The following is a 14,469-nucleotide window of genomic DNA, read 5'->3' on the forward strand; positions in this document are numbered from 1 at the left end:
TCTCAACTCCTCACAACTCAAGCACATCTCACCTATAACTATGTATGTAGTTACAAACCTATCTTAGATGACACCGACTCCAAAAATTACAATAATCAATCAAAACATACCGACGAATTGAGAACCTCCTCCTTTTTTGAAGTCGGTTAAAAAGAATGCCTCAGACCTGAGAAGAAAGGCGCAACAATTTCAGCGGGCTTTTTTTTTATAAAAAAATATATTTAACAAAGTAATGTCGTACAATAAAACTTATTATTTAATAGCCTGAGGGTGGTCGCTCCATTCTCAATCTGTGGTAGCATTAAGGAAGTCATTTATGTTATAGTAACCTTTACCACACAAACGTTTTTTAACAATTCTTTTGAATATCGTAATACTTTTGTTTGGATCATTTTCTGGGATCTTGTAGTAAAAGCATATACATCGCCCCAAAAAAGACTTACTAACTCGACTTAGCCGAGTAATAGGCATTATAAGTTTATGTCTGTTCCTGGTGCTAACATTATGCTTATGACAGTTTCTAGCAAATTCAAATATGGCCCTATGTACATATTTTACATTATCAAGAATATATTGAGGAGCAAGAATATATTTTTTCGTATTTCATAATAGTTGGTGTATTTTAAATTTAGTTTATATGAAATTTAGTTTTTTTATTTATAGTTATAAGTTTTTTATATTTTTGTGTATTTACTCTCTATTACTATTACTCTCTAAAGTAATTAAGATAGTAAGTAAACAAGGAAATTCTCTAATATCAATAATGTTAATAAGTACTTGTAATTTAATAAATTAATTGCATGTCGAGTTAGCCCGTAAATGGGGTATACGAATGCTAAGTAATGTAAGTAATTAATGTGTAAATATATCATAAGGCAACACATTGTATACAACGTGGGCTTCTTATTAAAAAATAAAAAGATGTGGTGTCGTGGGACACCAGGTAGGAACGAAGTTCCTTCGGCTATTGTAGAATCGACACAATTTGTAAAAAAAAATCGTGTTCAATTTTATGTAGGTTTTCTTGATTTTTCTCTGAAATTTTGCAGATTAGTTTTTATTTAACTACACGAAAGTATTTAGGAAATTCATTTTTTTTTGGGAAATAATAAATTACGTAAAATAAAAAAAAAATCGTAATCCAAATTATCAATTAAAATAACAAAATATGTCTCTTTATTTTTGTTTGACAACATAAAATTACATAGAAATAGAAACGACTGTCGCGCCTGCGCACGTCTCATTTAACTGTTTTATTCCACGGACTTTTTCTTACGGTTTTACTATCACATTTTTTTCAGTTCGTTCCCGCAGCAAAATCCCTATCTCCTCCAAGCCTGCCGTAAGGAACTTCGTTCCAATAAAAAAAAAGCAACAGTTTACAGTAGTATTTTGCCGTTCCCACCCTCGTGCTAATTCGACCAACCCACCGAATGAATCCAGTGTATCTTAACGTCCATTAAGTTTGTACGTGACGGAGAAAGATAATTTGCTTCTAAAACGGAAACACTTGAAAATTATCGTCACTAAGAAGAGATTTATGGTCTGTGCAAAGATTAAAAGGTGTTTCATGGCTCCGATAAATCTCTAAGTACGCTTAATTATTTAATTTAAGTCACTTCATAATTATTAAGCCTATATAAACTCGTCTACTACCTACTTACAATTATCATTATTAGTATCGACTTAGACGTATTACTGTAAATGTATTTTGTTAACGACATGCTATTTTAGCTCCGAAGATTCGAAAAAATTGGCGTGAGGAATCAGCAACAAGCATTGTTTTATACTTAGGTCATCTATACGTCTAGATAGACTATGACAACTGTGCAAACGTCAAAAAAAACTGATTTTAGAACTTAACTCTATTTTGAGCAAAGCACGCACACTTACACAGTGTCATACAAATTGCGAGTGTAAAACGTAGCCTGTCATTTAAAAACATTAAACTAATATTCCTGGCCTGTTTTATCGGTTGTCTAACAGCAAGAGACAATTATAGGTAGTATATATATATTTTTTTTCTTTTTAGGGGGAGGTGTAGTGTGTGTAACACCTTTATACACCTATACACACACTCATCTCTCCAACTAGTATATAAGTAGTTGCATAGACTAATAAAGGAGCTTATTATCGCAGTCAGACTATAATCATTCAATACCCGAAGCTCCAACATCGCATATAAGATTTAAGTTATCTAAGGTATACGTCTAAGGCATACGTCTTAAGCCATTTTACTTCAAATTTAATATAAATATAGAATGTAATAATAATTAGACATTTGACATGTAAGATCATTTTCACTCATTATCTCGTAAACACATTTTCTAATAATTGGCATCAAAAAGTAATAATTAGTGTGAAAAGCGACGCTAATAACATCACCAGGAGTATTGATGGAAAACATCGAGGAAAACAAACTTAATTACCTTCGTCAATCCCGAGTTTATAGTATTATGTGATCCAGTATACAATCAGTGAAAATTTAAACGAGTGAACGATATTAATTTTAACGATTGAAACACAAACACGGATGTAACATCGTTAGTTGAACGCAGTACAATGTATTATTAAATCTACAGTTTATGTAAATATTGTCTGTGAATATGGTTATAAAATTTATAAAGTATCTGTATTTTATATATATATATATATATATATATAACTAGCTGATGCCCGCGACTTCGTTCGAAAAAACCGATAAAGGGTTTTTAAAAATTATAAGCAAGCTTGGAAGTGAAAATTATCTCATTTACCGGTTCCCGTTTTCGCTCCGGTTTTCAACATATTATATGAATCTTATTTCGAGGAAGATTGCCATAGCAAACTAAACCTACTATTGGTATAGTTATCTCATCGACGTGAATTTCAGTTTTTCTACAAATCCCGCGGGAACCATGGATTTTTCCGGGATAAAATGAAACCTATGTCCTTTCCCAAGCTCTAGTCTATCGCTGTACCAAATTTCATCAAAATCATAGCAGTAGCTCCGACGTAAAAGCGGAACAAACAAACATACATTCATATTTATAATATTTAACGAATGAAGATGTAAAGGCCTTTTGATCTTTCAACCTTAAGTCATTCTTACAAGCTTTTTATTAGCTTCACCTGTATGTATGTTTGTTTGTAACCGACTCATTTGGGCGCGATTTTGACCCAGCTTAAACAGCCAGATCTCGTTTAAACTTCGTAAGTTTATCGAGAAACGATGACAATACATTCATTTGGTAAAATAATTATTGTATATTCCAATTTGCATAAAAATATTTTATATAATTTCTATATTTTTTCCATCTATCATCAATAAGGCAGGACTTGGTGTTAATTTTAAATTTCAATCATTATCTTTTCAACCAAAGCGTGTTTTTTTTTTATGGAATAGGACGACAAACGAGCGTCCGGGTCACCTGATTACCACCGCCCACATTCTCTTGCAACACAAAAGGAATCTTAGGAGCGTTGCCGGCCTTTATTTAAGGAAGGTACGCGCTTTTTTTGAAGGTACCCATGTCGTATCGTACCAGAAACACCGCACAAGGAAGCTCATTCCACAGCTTTGTAGTACGTGGAAGAAAGCTCCTTGAAAATTGCACTGTGGAGGACCGTTTAAGTTTTATTAAACTATTTTTATTATCAATTTGTCTCACGGTGTTAGGCTTATAAAACAGAGCCCAGCTCAGTTTTAAATATAGATTTAATCTCAGATATCTCTAAGCTCAGACTTGTTGTATGTACGTAATAAAATTTCCGCATCGTGGATAAAGTATGCTTCTCTTTTCAGATTTACGATGCTGATAAGGTGTCGGGCGGCACTGAGTGTCGTTACGCTCCTGTTACTAGCTACAACAGCCACGAGCACAGAGGTAAGCCGGTAATTTTAATACTTTACAAACTTGAGATTTCATATCAGAAAATTTTATATTAAACCTCTTTTGTGTCACTTCTGCATGTTCTGTCAAGACTGGCACTTTAATTACCCTTCGTCACACAGAAGCGACGACTTGAATTGACGATTATTTGAAGAAAATTATTAGATTTTCACAGATTTTGTTGTGTGTATTTTTAATCTAAAACAATATGCATTTACCAGTGGGAGGCTATTTTGCACCAGATGCCGGCTAGATAATGGGTACCACATCAGTGCCTATTTCTGCAGTAATGTGTAAACATTATTGTTTTTCGGTCTGAAGGTAGCCGTAGTTAGTGAAAATACTAGGGCACATAGGACTAAACATCTTATGTCTCAAGGCGACGAGCGCAGTTCTAGTGCCGTTCAGAATTTTTGGGTTTTCTAAGAACACTGGACTGTAATGGATAGGGTGTATCAATAACCATCAGCTGAATTTCCTGCTCGTCTCGTCCCTTTCTGCCATAGGAAAACTACGGCTGGACAATACAATATGGGCATTTTCACATCGTGTTAATTGTGGAGGTTCTGGAATCTTTAATGGACTATTGAATATAATTAACAAGTCATACTTAGATTAAGGATTGGTCTCCGCTGCGCTCCAACTAGTTACCATACTACCTAAGAACAATAGCTTTTTTATTACAGCAACTTTATAGTGTGTATTGGCTATGTGTAAAGATGCTTTTGGGCGTGGCATCTTGACTCTCAATGGCATCTTTCAAATTTTTTAACTAATATTCGCTTCATGTTATTTTACACTGAAATTAATAAAATACGAAATACCTACTGATCATAAGCGATCCCAGTGTCTTTCTTATTTCTTGTAGTAATATTTTTACAAAGTTTTACTACACAACCCGGCATTTAAGTTTCAATTATTAGCAAAGTTTAACAGAACAAGTGGCACGTCAATGTCACACATTGTTCGAGACTGGCTCGAGTACGTAGTATAGTTAGAGCACAGCGGAGACCAATCCTTAATCTTCTATGTTATACTTGCTTACTTGTAAATCAAATACTGTTTATCCCAACTAATGAGCCTTATTAAAAATTAAAACATTTTTAATTCAATTTAATATTTAAACGTTGGACGTTTTAAAAATTAATTATATTATTTCATTATAATTATATTATATATGTCCACTAGCTTCTCTCAATCAATAGCTTATAAATGCTTACAGTTTAATTAATTGCAAAAGGTGTTCTGAACACCAAGCCCATACAATTCGTTCCACATCCTCCATGTAAACACAAATCACCTTTGTTTCGTAACAATGATATCGAAAGGTAATCGAAATTCGTGACCCGAAAAGAAACAATGAGACTTTTATTGTTTCCACTCAATCCGAAAGCAAAGTTCTTCTTTCATCATCAGCCGGAAGACGTCCACTGCTGGACAAAGGCCTCCCCCAAAAATCTCCTAGAAAATCGGCCCTCATCCGGCAATTTTGACCAGATCGTCGGTCCATCTCATGGGGGGCCTACCAACACCGCGTCTTCCGGTAAGTGGTCACTTCGAGGACTTTTTGCCTCACTGGCCATCTGTTCGTTGAACAATGTACCCTAACCACTGCCAATTCAGTTGCGCAATCATTTGGGCTATGTCAGTGACGTTGGTTCTCCTACGGATCTCCTCATTTCTGATTCTATCTCGCAGGGAATCTCCGAGCACAGCCCTCTCCATTGCACTATGACCATGAGCTTTCTCAAGTTCTACTTTATAAATATAAAATATGTGTTTTACAGTAAAAAGCTAATTTAAAATAAGACATTCACATACAGTGACTTATTATTACACGAATCTTGTAGTACAACAGCTGTCCCATTTTAATAAAGCTTATAAAGCCGGGGTAAATAATGAACCGTCAGCCGCACGTTTTTCCGTAAAATATTTTCCTTTTGCAACCTACCGCAGTGTATGCAATATTAGCTAAGTTGACATTTTATAATTTATAACCAGGATGGGAGAAACACTCCTGGTAAATTATTGGCTTTACAGAAATTTTTAACAAAATTCAAATTTAACATTTTGCTATCTATGTGCAGTATATATATGATATACTGTAAGAAAAGCACTTTAGTGTCACTGTATCATAAGTAATTATATGCAATAATTATTCCAAAAACTAAAGAAAACAAAAAATGTATTATTAAGCCCAATGCAAAAAGAGGGGTATTATAAGTTGGACATGTCTGTGTGTAGCCTTACTTTAAATTTTTCTTTTTTCTTTTAACTTTCATAACAGAAATCTTTTTAACAGTCTGAAGTATTTAAAAGAAACTTTCATTGTAACTGCTTCTATTTTTTACTAATAACTGTGACAAAATAAACATTATTTAAACACTATTGGTGTTATTCCAAACAAAAATATTTAATCATAGCTTAAACACGTGTTTTGTTCGTAACCTAACTATAACTACGTCTAAAATTGAGTTTATCTTTTTCTATTACGAAACAGTGTTTAGCATGTATTTAACTAATGACAACTGTTATCTATCTGTGATCATATACGAGTAATCTAAAGCTTCCATTAATATGTTCTGTCCTATAGACACACCTTAGCCAACCTTCGACTCGTGTTTAAATATAATCAATGTCTAAAGATTGATGATCGTTTAATAACAGAATGTAAAAAGTATAATAATTTTCTCAGTTGAGAAAATTGGCAACCCTATTTGAACAGTGTAGACAAACTCGCGTGGTTAGAACTAAATAGATTAAATCTAAACGAGTTTCATTTGTTTGCGTGTCAATGCGAAACATATTATTCTGTAACCGGTCTCTCTTGGTAAATACTGCGACCGCCAATCTGCACTTTCGACACTGTTAGCTTTAGTAAAAGCATTGACATAATGTATCGAATACCAAAACAATATTGTAAACTACAGACAGATTGATTTTCTGTTGAGTTACGTCAAAATTGACAAATTCAAACTACGAAAATAACCATTACATACTCTTTGATTATATATTGGTCTCCGCTGTGCTCCAACTAGATATCGCAGGCGTAGTCGCAAAATTTGGCAACTAATACTACACCCAAGTAGGCGTACTCGAGCCTGTCTTGAATAATGTGTGACGTTGGCATGCCACATGTTCTGTTAAACTTTGCTAATAATTGAATATAAATTGCCGGGTTGCGTAGTTATTCAAAAGAATTGTTAAAAAACATTTGTGTGGTAAACGTTACTATAACATAAATGACTTTCTTAATAATACCATAGATGTAAACATATTTTTTCGATGAAAAAAAAGCCCGCTGAGTTTGTTGCGCCCATTTTTCTCAGGTCTGAGTCATTCGTTTTGGAATGGGTGGTAGTTTTTTGACTTTCAATAAGTGATGTCATATCCTAATTTTTCTCATTTAATCTACCACTACTTTGTAAAGGGTTGAAGCTAATGAGAAGAAGTAGCAAGAAAGTCATTGCCACTCTTTAAATCAAGATGAACATTTTCATTTCTAAAACCGCTAAACCTAATTTTAAGACACTTTATGATAAATTTACCTTTTAGTTGACGAAATCAGGATTTGTTCTATTTCACTTGTTCAGCAAACCGTTACAGCGTTCTCTATTTAGTTCAGTCAGACAATTGTCGAATGGAAAACTGTAAAAGGGATACTTCTGGATAGATTTATAGCTTCGTTCGCATCGAAACGACCCGCAACGATCGTATCATCAGCGTATTTATCATTGTAAATGTGTCAATGTTGCCCCATTTCGAGATATCGCTCCCCAAACCGAAGAATCCATTCAAGGGAATAATATGTAAAGTTTTGCATTATTTATGACTGTCACATTTACTTATATCTCTAAGTGAAAGTTGTTTTTAGCACGTTCAGCTAATGGTAATTGATACGCCTTGCCCATTATCAGCCGCTCAGGATTCTTGAAAAAATGCAAAAATTCAGAGCGGCACTACAACTGCGCTCGTCACCTGGAGATATAAGATGTTATGTCTCATTTGCCCAGTAATATCACTAGCTACGCCCTTCAGACCGAAACACAATAATGTTTACACATTACTGTTTCACGACAGAAATAGGCGCCGTTATGGTACCCATAATCTAGCCGTCATCATGTGCAAAGGAGCCTCCCATTGGTAAATTTGAATTGATTTTATATAATTTTTTATAACTAACGTTAAGCTTACTTATATAAACTTATTAAATTGTGTACTTCCATTAAAAATAGAAATGTATGGCTATTTTTTTTTATTTTCAGGGGAACCTCTTCACTTGTCCCAGTGGTACGTATCAATTATTTTATTATTTTAAAATCAACCTAAAACAAAAGAATTCTCCATCACTCTGTGAAAAAGGAGATAAACATTTTATGAGTGAACAATATTGTATGTTTATTTCTCTTTTTTTATGGAAAATGAGGACAAACGAGCGTACGGGTCACCTGGTGTTAATTGATCACCACCCCCCACATTCTCCTGCAACACCAGGGAATCACAGGAGCGTTGCCCATGTGTATCGTCCCGGAAACACCGCACAAAGAAGCTCATTCCACAGCTTTGTAACGTTGTTATTCTCTACATGTTATAGTCGTCACCTTCAGCTGACAATAACATGGACTGAAATTGAAATTGAAAATATAAGTAGAGCCTACTTGTAACAGTTCGAGGGAATTGTTACAGGTTCATTCCCGCTCTGTACATGTTAAGGTTGTACATATTAAGGTTCCACGTATTTCATTGTTGTTTTAAGGCAGGTTTATTGTGCATGATCACTTTAATGAGGTTTTATATTGTTGATATGTATTTTTATGTTTTATTTGTCTTCTCAATGGGTACCTACTAAAAAAAATGTGTGTGTGTACTTATGTATGCACGCAAGAAGCTATACTTCTTTGGCCTAACGAAGCAAATATCATTAGAGTTTTAATTTAATAATCCCGTCAAAATCAGTCCAGCCATTTCAGAGATTATGCGGAACAAACAAACAGAAAGACACAAAAATTGTAAAAAATGTTATTTTGGTGTATTACTATATATATTTATATACATGTAGTAAAAAACGATTATTTCAATATTACAAACAGACACTCCAATTTAATTTATATGTATAGATTATTCTTTTATCCAACAATTTCTTCAAAGATGTTTGATCAGTTGATCACGTACAGTACTAACATGTTTTTTTTTATAAATAAGCATGTAATATATAAGTATGAAATCATATAATTAAAGGAAGTAATTGTAGTACATAATAATAATGAATTTTATATGAGACAACGATATATGTAATAGGATATATCTTATATCTTTTAACGAGCAATTCCTGTATATATATATAATCTGAATCACGGAAACGGCTCCAACGATTTTCATAAGATTTAGTAAACAGAGGATTTCGGGGGCGATAAATCGATCTAGCTTGGTTTCAATTTTTAATGAGAAACAGCTACAATAACATTAGAAGACTATAATAGCTCAGATTGGGTGATCCGGAAAGCAGAAGACCCCGGTTCGAATCCAGATCCTATTAGTGTTTTTTGTTCAAGTTTTGTACATTCTTAAGAATCCGAGCAAGGCTCGGTCGTCCGGATATTACATAGTTAAACGTACAGTACATTATATGTATAAACGTCGTATGTAATTTATAATTGTTTCCACGAGAAATCTATTAAATATAAACCAAATACAAGAAAATTGCTGATTTCATATCTTCTTAAGTCTATATTGACATGGCGTATAACAGAATTATACGCCTCGCCAATATTCCAGATCTTCATTAACCACATAATTAATGCAAGGAAATTGCCTCTCAGCGCACGGTACAGTGCTCTCCTAGCTTCTATAAGTGCTTACGTGATACGTAGACAAGGTACCCACATACCATGTTTTGTTGAATACCCAGATGGTTATCCTGCTAAATGCTCTAGCTATTCTGTGCACAATTTATGAATAAGTATAATCTATTTTATATCATTTTTATATTATAACTAGCTGACCCAACAGACTTTGTTCGGTACATAATAAATAAAATACTGTTTTTTTATGAATTTGTCAACAATATTTCATAATATCAAGAATAATTGTTTTGTAAAATATGCTCCCTGTTGTTATAATGAAATTGTTTTACAGTAGAACTGTCAACCCGTGCGTCAATAAATTCTCTCATAGAAAATATGTCTATACAAAACAAATACTGAAAATAACATAATTATGGGTCCCAAATCGAAATAAAAACTACCCTATCTCTCAAGTTGGACCAAACTGCACTCCAATCACCATTAAAATCCGTTCATTAGTTTAGAAGTCCATCGCGGACAAACAACGTGTCACGTAATTTATATATATATTAAGATATGTATACCTAATTAAGTATATGTAGGTACTTAGATTAAAGATTGGTGTCCGCTGCGTTCCAACTAGATACCGCACTACCTAAAAGAATAGCTTTTTTATTACAGCAACTATTAGATGCTTGTGTGCCTGGCATCTTGACACTCAATGGCATTTTTAAATTTTGTAACAGATGCTTCGTGTTATTTTGCATTGAAATATAATAAAATATTAAAAACTTACTGATGGTATGTGATGGTATGTGTTTTTACATAGTTGTAGGTACTTCGCAACCCACCATTTTAGTTTCAATTATTAGCAAAGTTTAACAGAACATGTGGCACGTCAATGTCACACATTGTTCGAGACTGACTCGAGTACGCGCACTTGGGCGTAGTATTAGTTGCCGCACTTTGCAGCTACGCCTGCGGTATCTAGTTGGAGCGCGGCGGAGACCAATCCTTAATCTAAATGTGTTTTTTTTAAATGTCTCTAAATATGTTTTTGCGTTGTAAAAATTTGTTGATAACTTTTCACATGACCACTCGCTTGATTTTTATTTCGGTATTAATATGTATTTAAATGAAATTACAATTTATACTATGGACCCTTAAAGCATTACAACGCAATTAAATTTTAAAACCTGTGTTTATCCCCTTTTATTTATGTATAGACTCTAGCAGTTCCCGCCCGCTTTGCTGGGTGAATTTTAATAGGAAATAAATTAAATTTTATTCATCTTACAATGCAATAAAAATAAGTAGCCATAAACCATTTAGGATAAATTTCGCATCGAATGGTGGTAGTTTTATGTCGATACGATCAGTGGTTTAGGCGTGATTGAGCCTCAAACGAAGACCATTTTCATTATATATTATTTCTAATATATAAAATTCTCGTGTCATGGTGTTAAACATTGAACTCCTCCGAAACGCCCTGACCGATTCTCATGAAATTTTGAGTGCATATTGGGTAGGTCTGAGAATCGGATAACATCTATTTTTCATCCGCCAAAATGTTAAGGGTGGTCCACACGAAATTTTTTTTGACGTTATTATTTAAATTTGATTATGAGTCAGCATTAAAAATACATGCAACTTCAAATTTTCATCCATCTACGATCAACAGTTACTTTTGTATCGCGATTTTAAATCGGCAATACAACGTTTGCTGGGTAAGCTAGTATATTATATATATGTATATATATATATATAATTAAAATGAATTATAGAAGACGATTTTGGCTATGACTTATGTAAAACGAAATTTAAAACCTTATAGCAAAGTCATTTTATTTTAGTGTCTACTCTCACAATTTAATATATCAACTTTCTTAATGCTTTTGTCATTACATTTCGTCTATCAATTAATAAAATAATGATGTAACTTCATTAGAATGTAGTTTATTTCGTTAATGATTCATTAATATTCATAATCTTAATAGTATTACGTATTATAAGAGTCTAATGGGTTTTATCGATAAATAATGTTTTGAAATAATTTGGATCTGTTTTTGAAGTGAAAACTCCTTTAGCGGCGTTGAGCACTTTTCTTGGGATGTGTATAAAATGACCTGATCGAAAAACTCGTAAGACAGTCGTTGAAATTATGGATGAAAGTTGAGTTTTCTGAGAGATAAACTATATATTGTTTGAATAATTGTAATAGTTCTGAAAAGGTTAACATGTTTCTATAAAATACATACGTCTTCATGGCAAACCCAATGAATATTTAAAATATTTATCCCGGAAACATTACTGTGTTGCCAGCTCGTCATAACCTTCTAGTGTCTGCCTAAAAAGCTAAGTTAAGAGGGCGCATAAAGGTAAATTCTCGATCTTAGAATAGATTTATACAGTCGATAATAAGCAAAAAATATTTTGTTTTCTTCATGTAGATATAACATTATATGAAAAAGAAACTGGGCTGAGTAAAAACATGAAATTGCTTTGTGCCGCCTCTTGAGGCTTCGGGTTGGATTCTTGATATGGTAGTTGTGAAGAAAATGAATACCAACAGAGCAAAAACCCATTAGAACTATGAAAAAATCATTGCACGTGCTTCAATCTTTTAATTTTACAAGTACGTCTAAATCTTTACCAGTGGGAGGCTCCTTTGCACAGATGCCGGCTAGATAATGTGTACTATGCTATTTCTGCCGTGAAGCAGTAAACAATACTGTGTTTCGGTCTGAAGGGCGCCGTAGCTAGTAAAATTACTGGGCAAATGAGACTTAACATCTTATGTCTCAAGGTGACGAGCGCAATCGTAGTGCCGCTGAGAAATTTTGGGTTTGCAAGAATCCTTAGAGGCACTGCATTGTTATGGGTGTATCAATTACCATCAGCTGAACGTCCTGATCGTCTCGTCTCTAATTGTCGTAAATAAAAACTTACGTATTATAATGATTTAGATATTAAATAGAATAAAATTAGTAAAATAATAATAATATAATAGTTTTAAATAGATTGAATTTTGTAATAACGTCATCTAAGTATAAATAGTGAAATAATTGTACAACACTATTCCGCCGCATGTTGAATAGATTACCAGGTTGTTATAACCGGGAGCAGGTGAAGTGGGATAAATTATACCAATTCCAGTGCGGAATTAACACAAGCGGTAGGGTAACCCTCCGTGCTAACGAACGGGTTAATCTCTATCAATGTTGCAGAACACTCCGACCCGATTGCCGTTACAATTGTTGTTAATACACTTCCCACTTTATTTAACTTCCTACTAAGGTGAAAGAGTTTTTCATTAAAATCGTTATTAAGGGTTAACCTAACACATTCACAGCTAATATTATAAATGCGAATATGTTTCTCACGCATTAAATACTCAACGGATTGTCATGAAAATTTACAGTTAATTTTGTGAGTTCCAGAGGGAGCACAATAAAATAAATAAGAGGGAAAATTATAAGATAGAGTAGTATGTTTTTTTTTAAATTCAACTGGATGACCTGATGAATAAATGAATGAAAATTCTTCATTTCACAAAAAATCCTGGTTACAATTTGTACAGAGTGTTATGGAAGCACAATTAGGTGACATTATCGCTAACCATCGATCAGGTAGCCGATATTTTAAAGCGTCGGATAAACGTAACATATAACATATGAATTCAACCAAAAATGGCGGGCGAGGATCGAACCGGGGACACAGTGTTGGGAGTCAACGGTTTTACCTCTCGCACCACAGGTGCTATTTCCTTTTAATATATAATACAATTACATACAAATAATCACGCCTCTTTCCTGTAAGGGTAGGCAGAGACCACTTCTTTCAACTTGCTACGATCCTTACATACTTGTTTCGCTTCGTTCACTTACATTATCCCTTACATACATGCTCTTCGGTTTAGGGTACTCTTGACCTGGCCTTTTTTCAAGACGTCCCTGATTTGGTCTCGAAACGTCTGCCTAGGTCTACCCTTTCCAACACTTTAATTCAAACTGGCCTTATAAACTTTTTTCGTCAATCGTTCTTCATTCATTCTCTCGACATGGTCAAACCATCTCAGCATACCTTTCTCAGTTTTTGCCACGACATCTTCTTTCAGACCACAACGTTTCCTTAATTCACTATTTCTTATCTCCTGAGGTGCTTAGCTGCCACAAAGCGCGTGGCGCTTTATCCTGTAACTCAGTTTAACTCCTATCATACTTCTCAACGCTCTCATCTCAACTACATTTATTCTGCTTTCATGTTTCTTCTGCCATACCCAACTTCCGTACATGAGTATTGGAACCAACACCCCCTCATGCACAGCCAAACGAGCCTTATTAGACACCTTCTGCCTGTTCATAAAGGAGTGCAATACAAATAAAAACATTAAAATAAAGTTTCAAACACGTGTGCGCCTCAATAAGGCTACTGGAAACCCAAGCACTAGCAGCTATTTCGTTCAACGGATCACCCTAGCTATCCAACGTAGAAATGCTGCCAGTATTCTTGGTACATTTCCCCGTAATGATAGTTTTAATTTTATGTAATCATATGTTGTAAATAACTATATTTATAAGATTTGGTTTTAATATATTAATTTCAAAATATTCAAAATATACATTATAATCATATAAAGTTTTCATCCGATGAAGATTATTACTATAACCATGATACACATATCTCTTAATGGATTCAAAGTAAAACTCATTTTCAACTTTTCTTCACGCACAACCACTCTCCTCGACAATATTCTCGCGGCGGCAAACAAATTAGGAACTTTCGAGTCTTAGAGCGCTTTTAATTTTCTCTTA

At 33.9% G+C, this 14,469-nt stretch overlaps 1 protein-coding gene across 2 annotated transcripts in view; it reads left to right on the top strand.

Moving 5' to 3' along the window:
- LOC126967132 (sushi, von Willebrand factor type A, EGF and pentraxin domain-containing protein 1) overlaps positions 1-14,469 on the top strand; it is a 100,778-nt gene that overhangs the window by 41,256 nt on the left and 45,053 nt on the right. For both annotated transcript variants that reach the window (XM_050811556.1, XM_050811557.1), the window contains exons 2-3: positions 3,785-3,866; positions 8,138-8,162. In XM_050811556.1, coding sequence (XP_050667513.1) covers positions 3,792-3,866; positions 8,138-8,162 — 100 coding nt within the window. In that variant the 5' untranslated portion in view covers positions 3,785-3,791. The remainder of the gene's footprint in view (positions 1-3,784; positions 3,867-8,137; positions 8,163-14,469) is intronic.

The sequence above is a fragment of the Leptidea sinapis genome, chromosome 12 (genome assembly GCF_905404315.1).
Source record: "Leptidea sinapis chromosome 12, ilLepSina1.1, whole genome shotgun sequence".
Taxonomy (NCBI): domain Eukaryota; kingdom Metazoa; phylum Arthropoda; class Insecta; order Lepidoptera; family Pieridae; genus Leptidea; species Leptidea sinapis.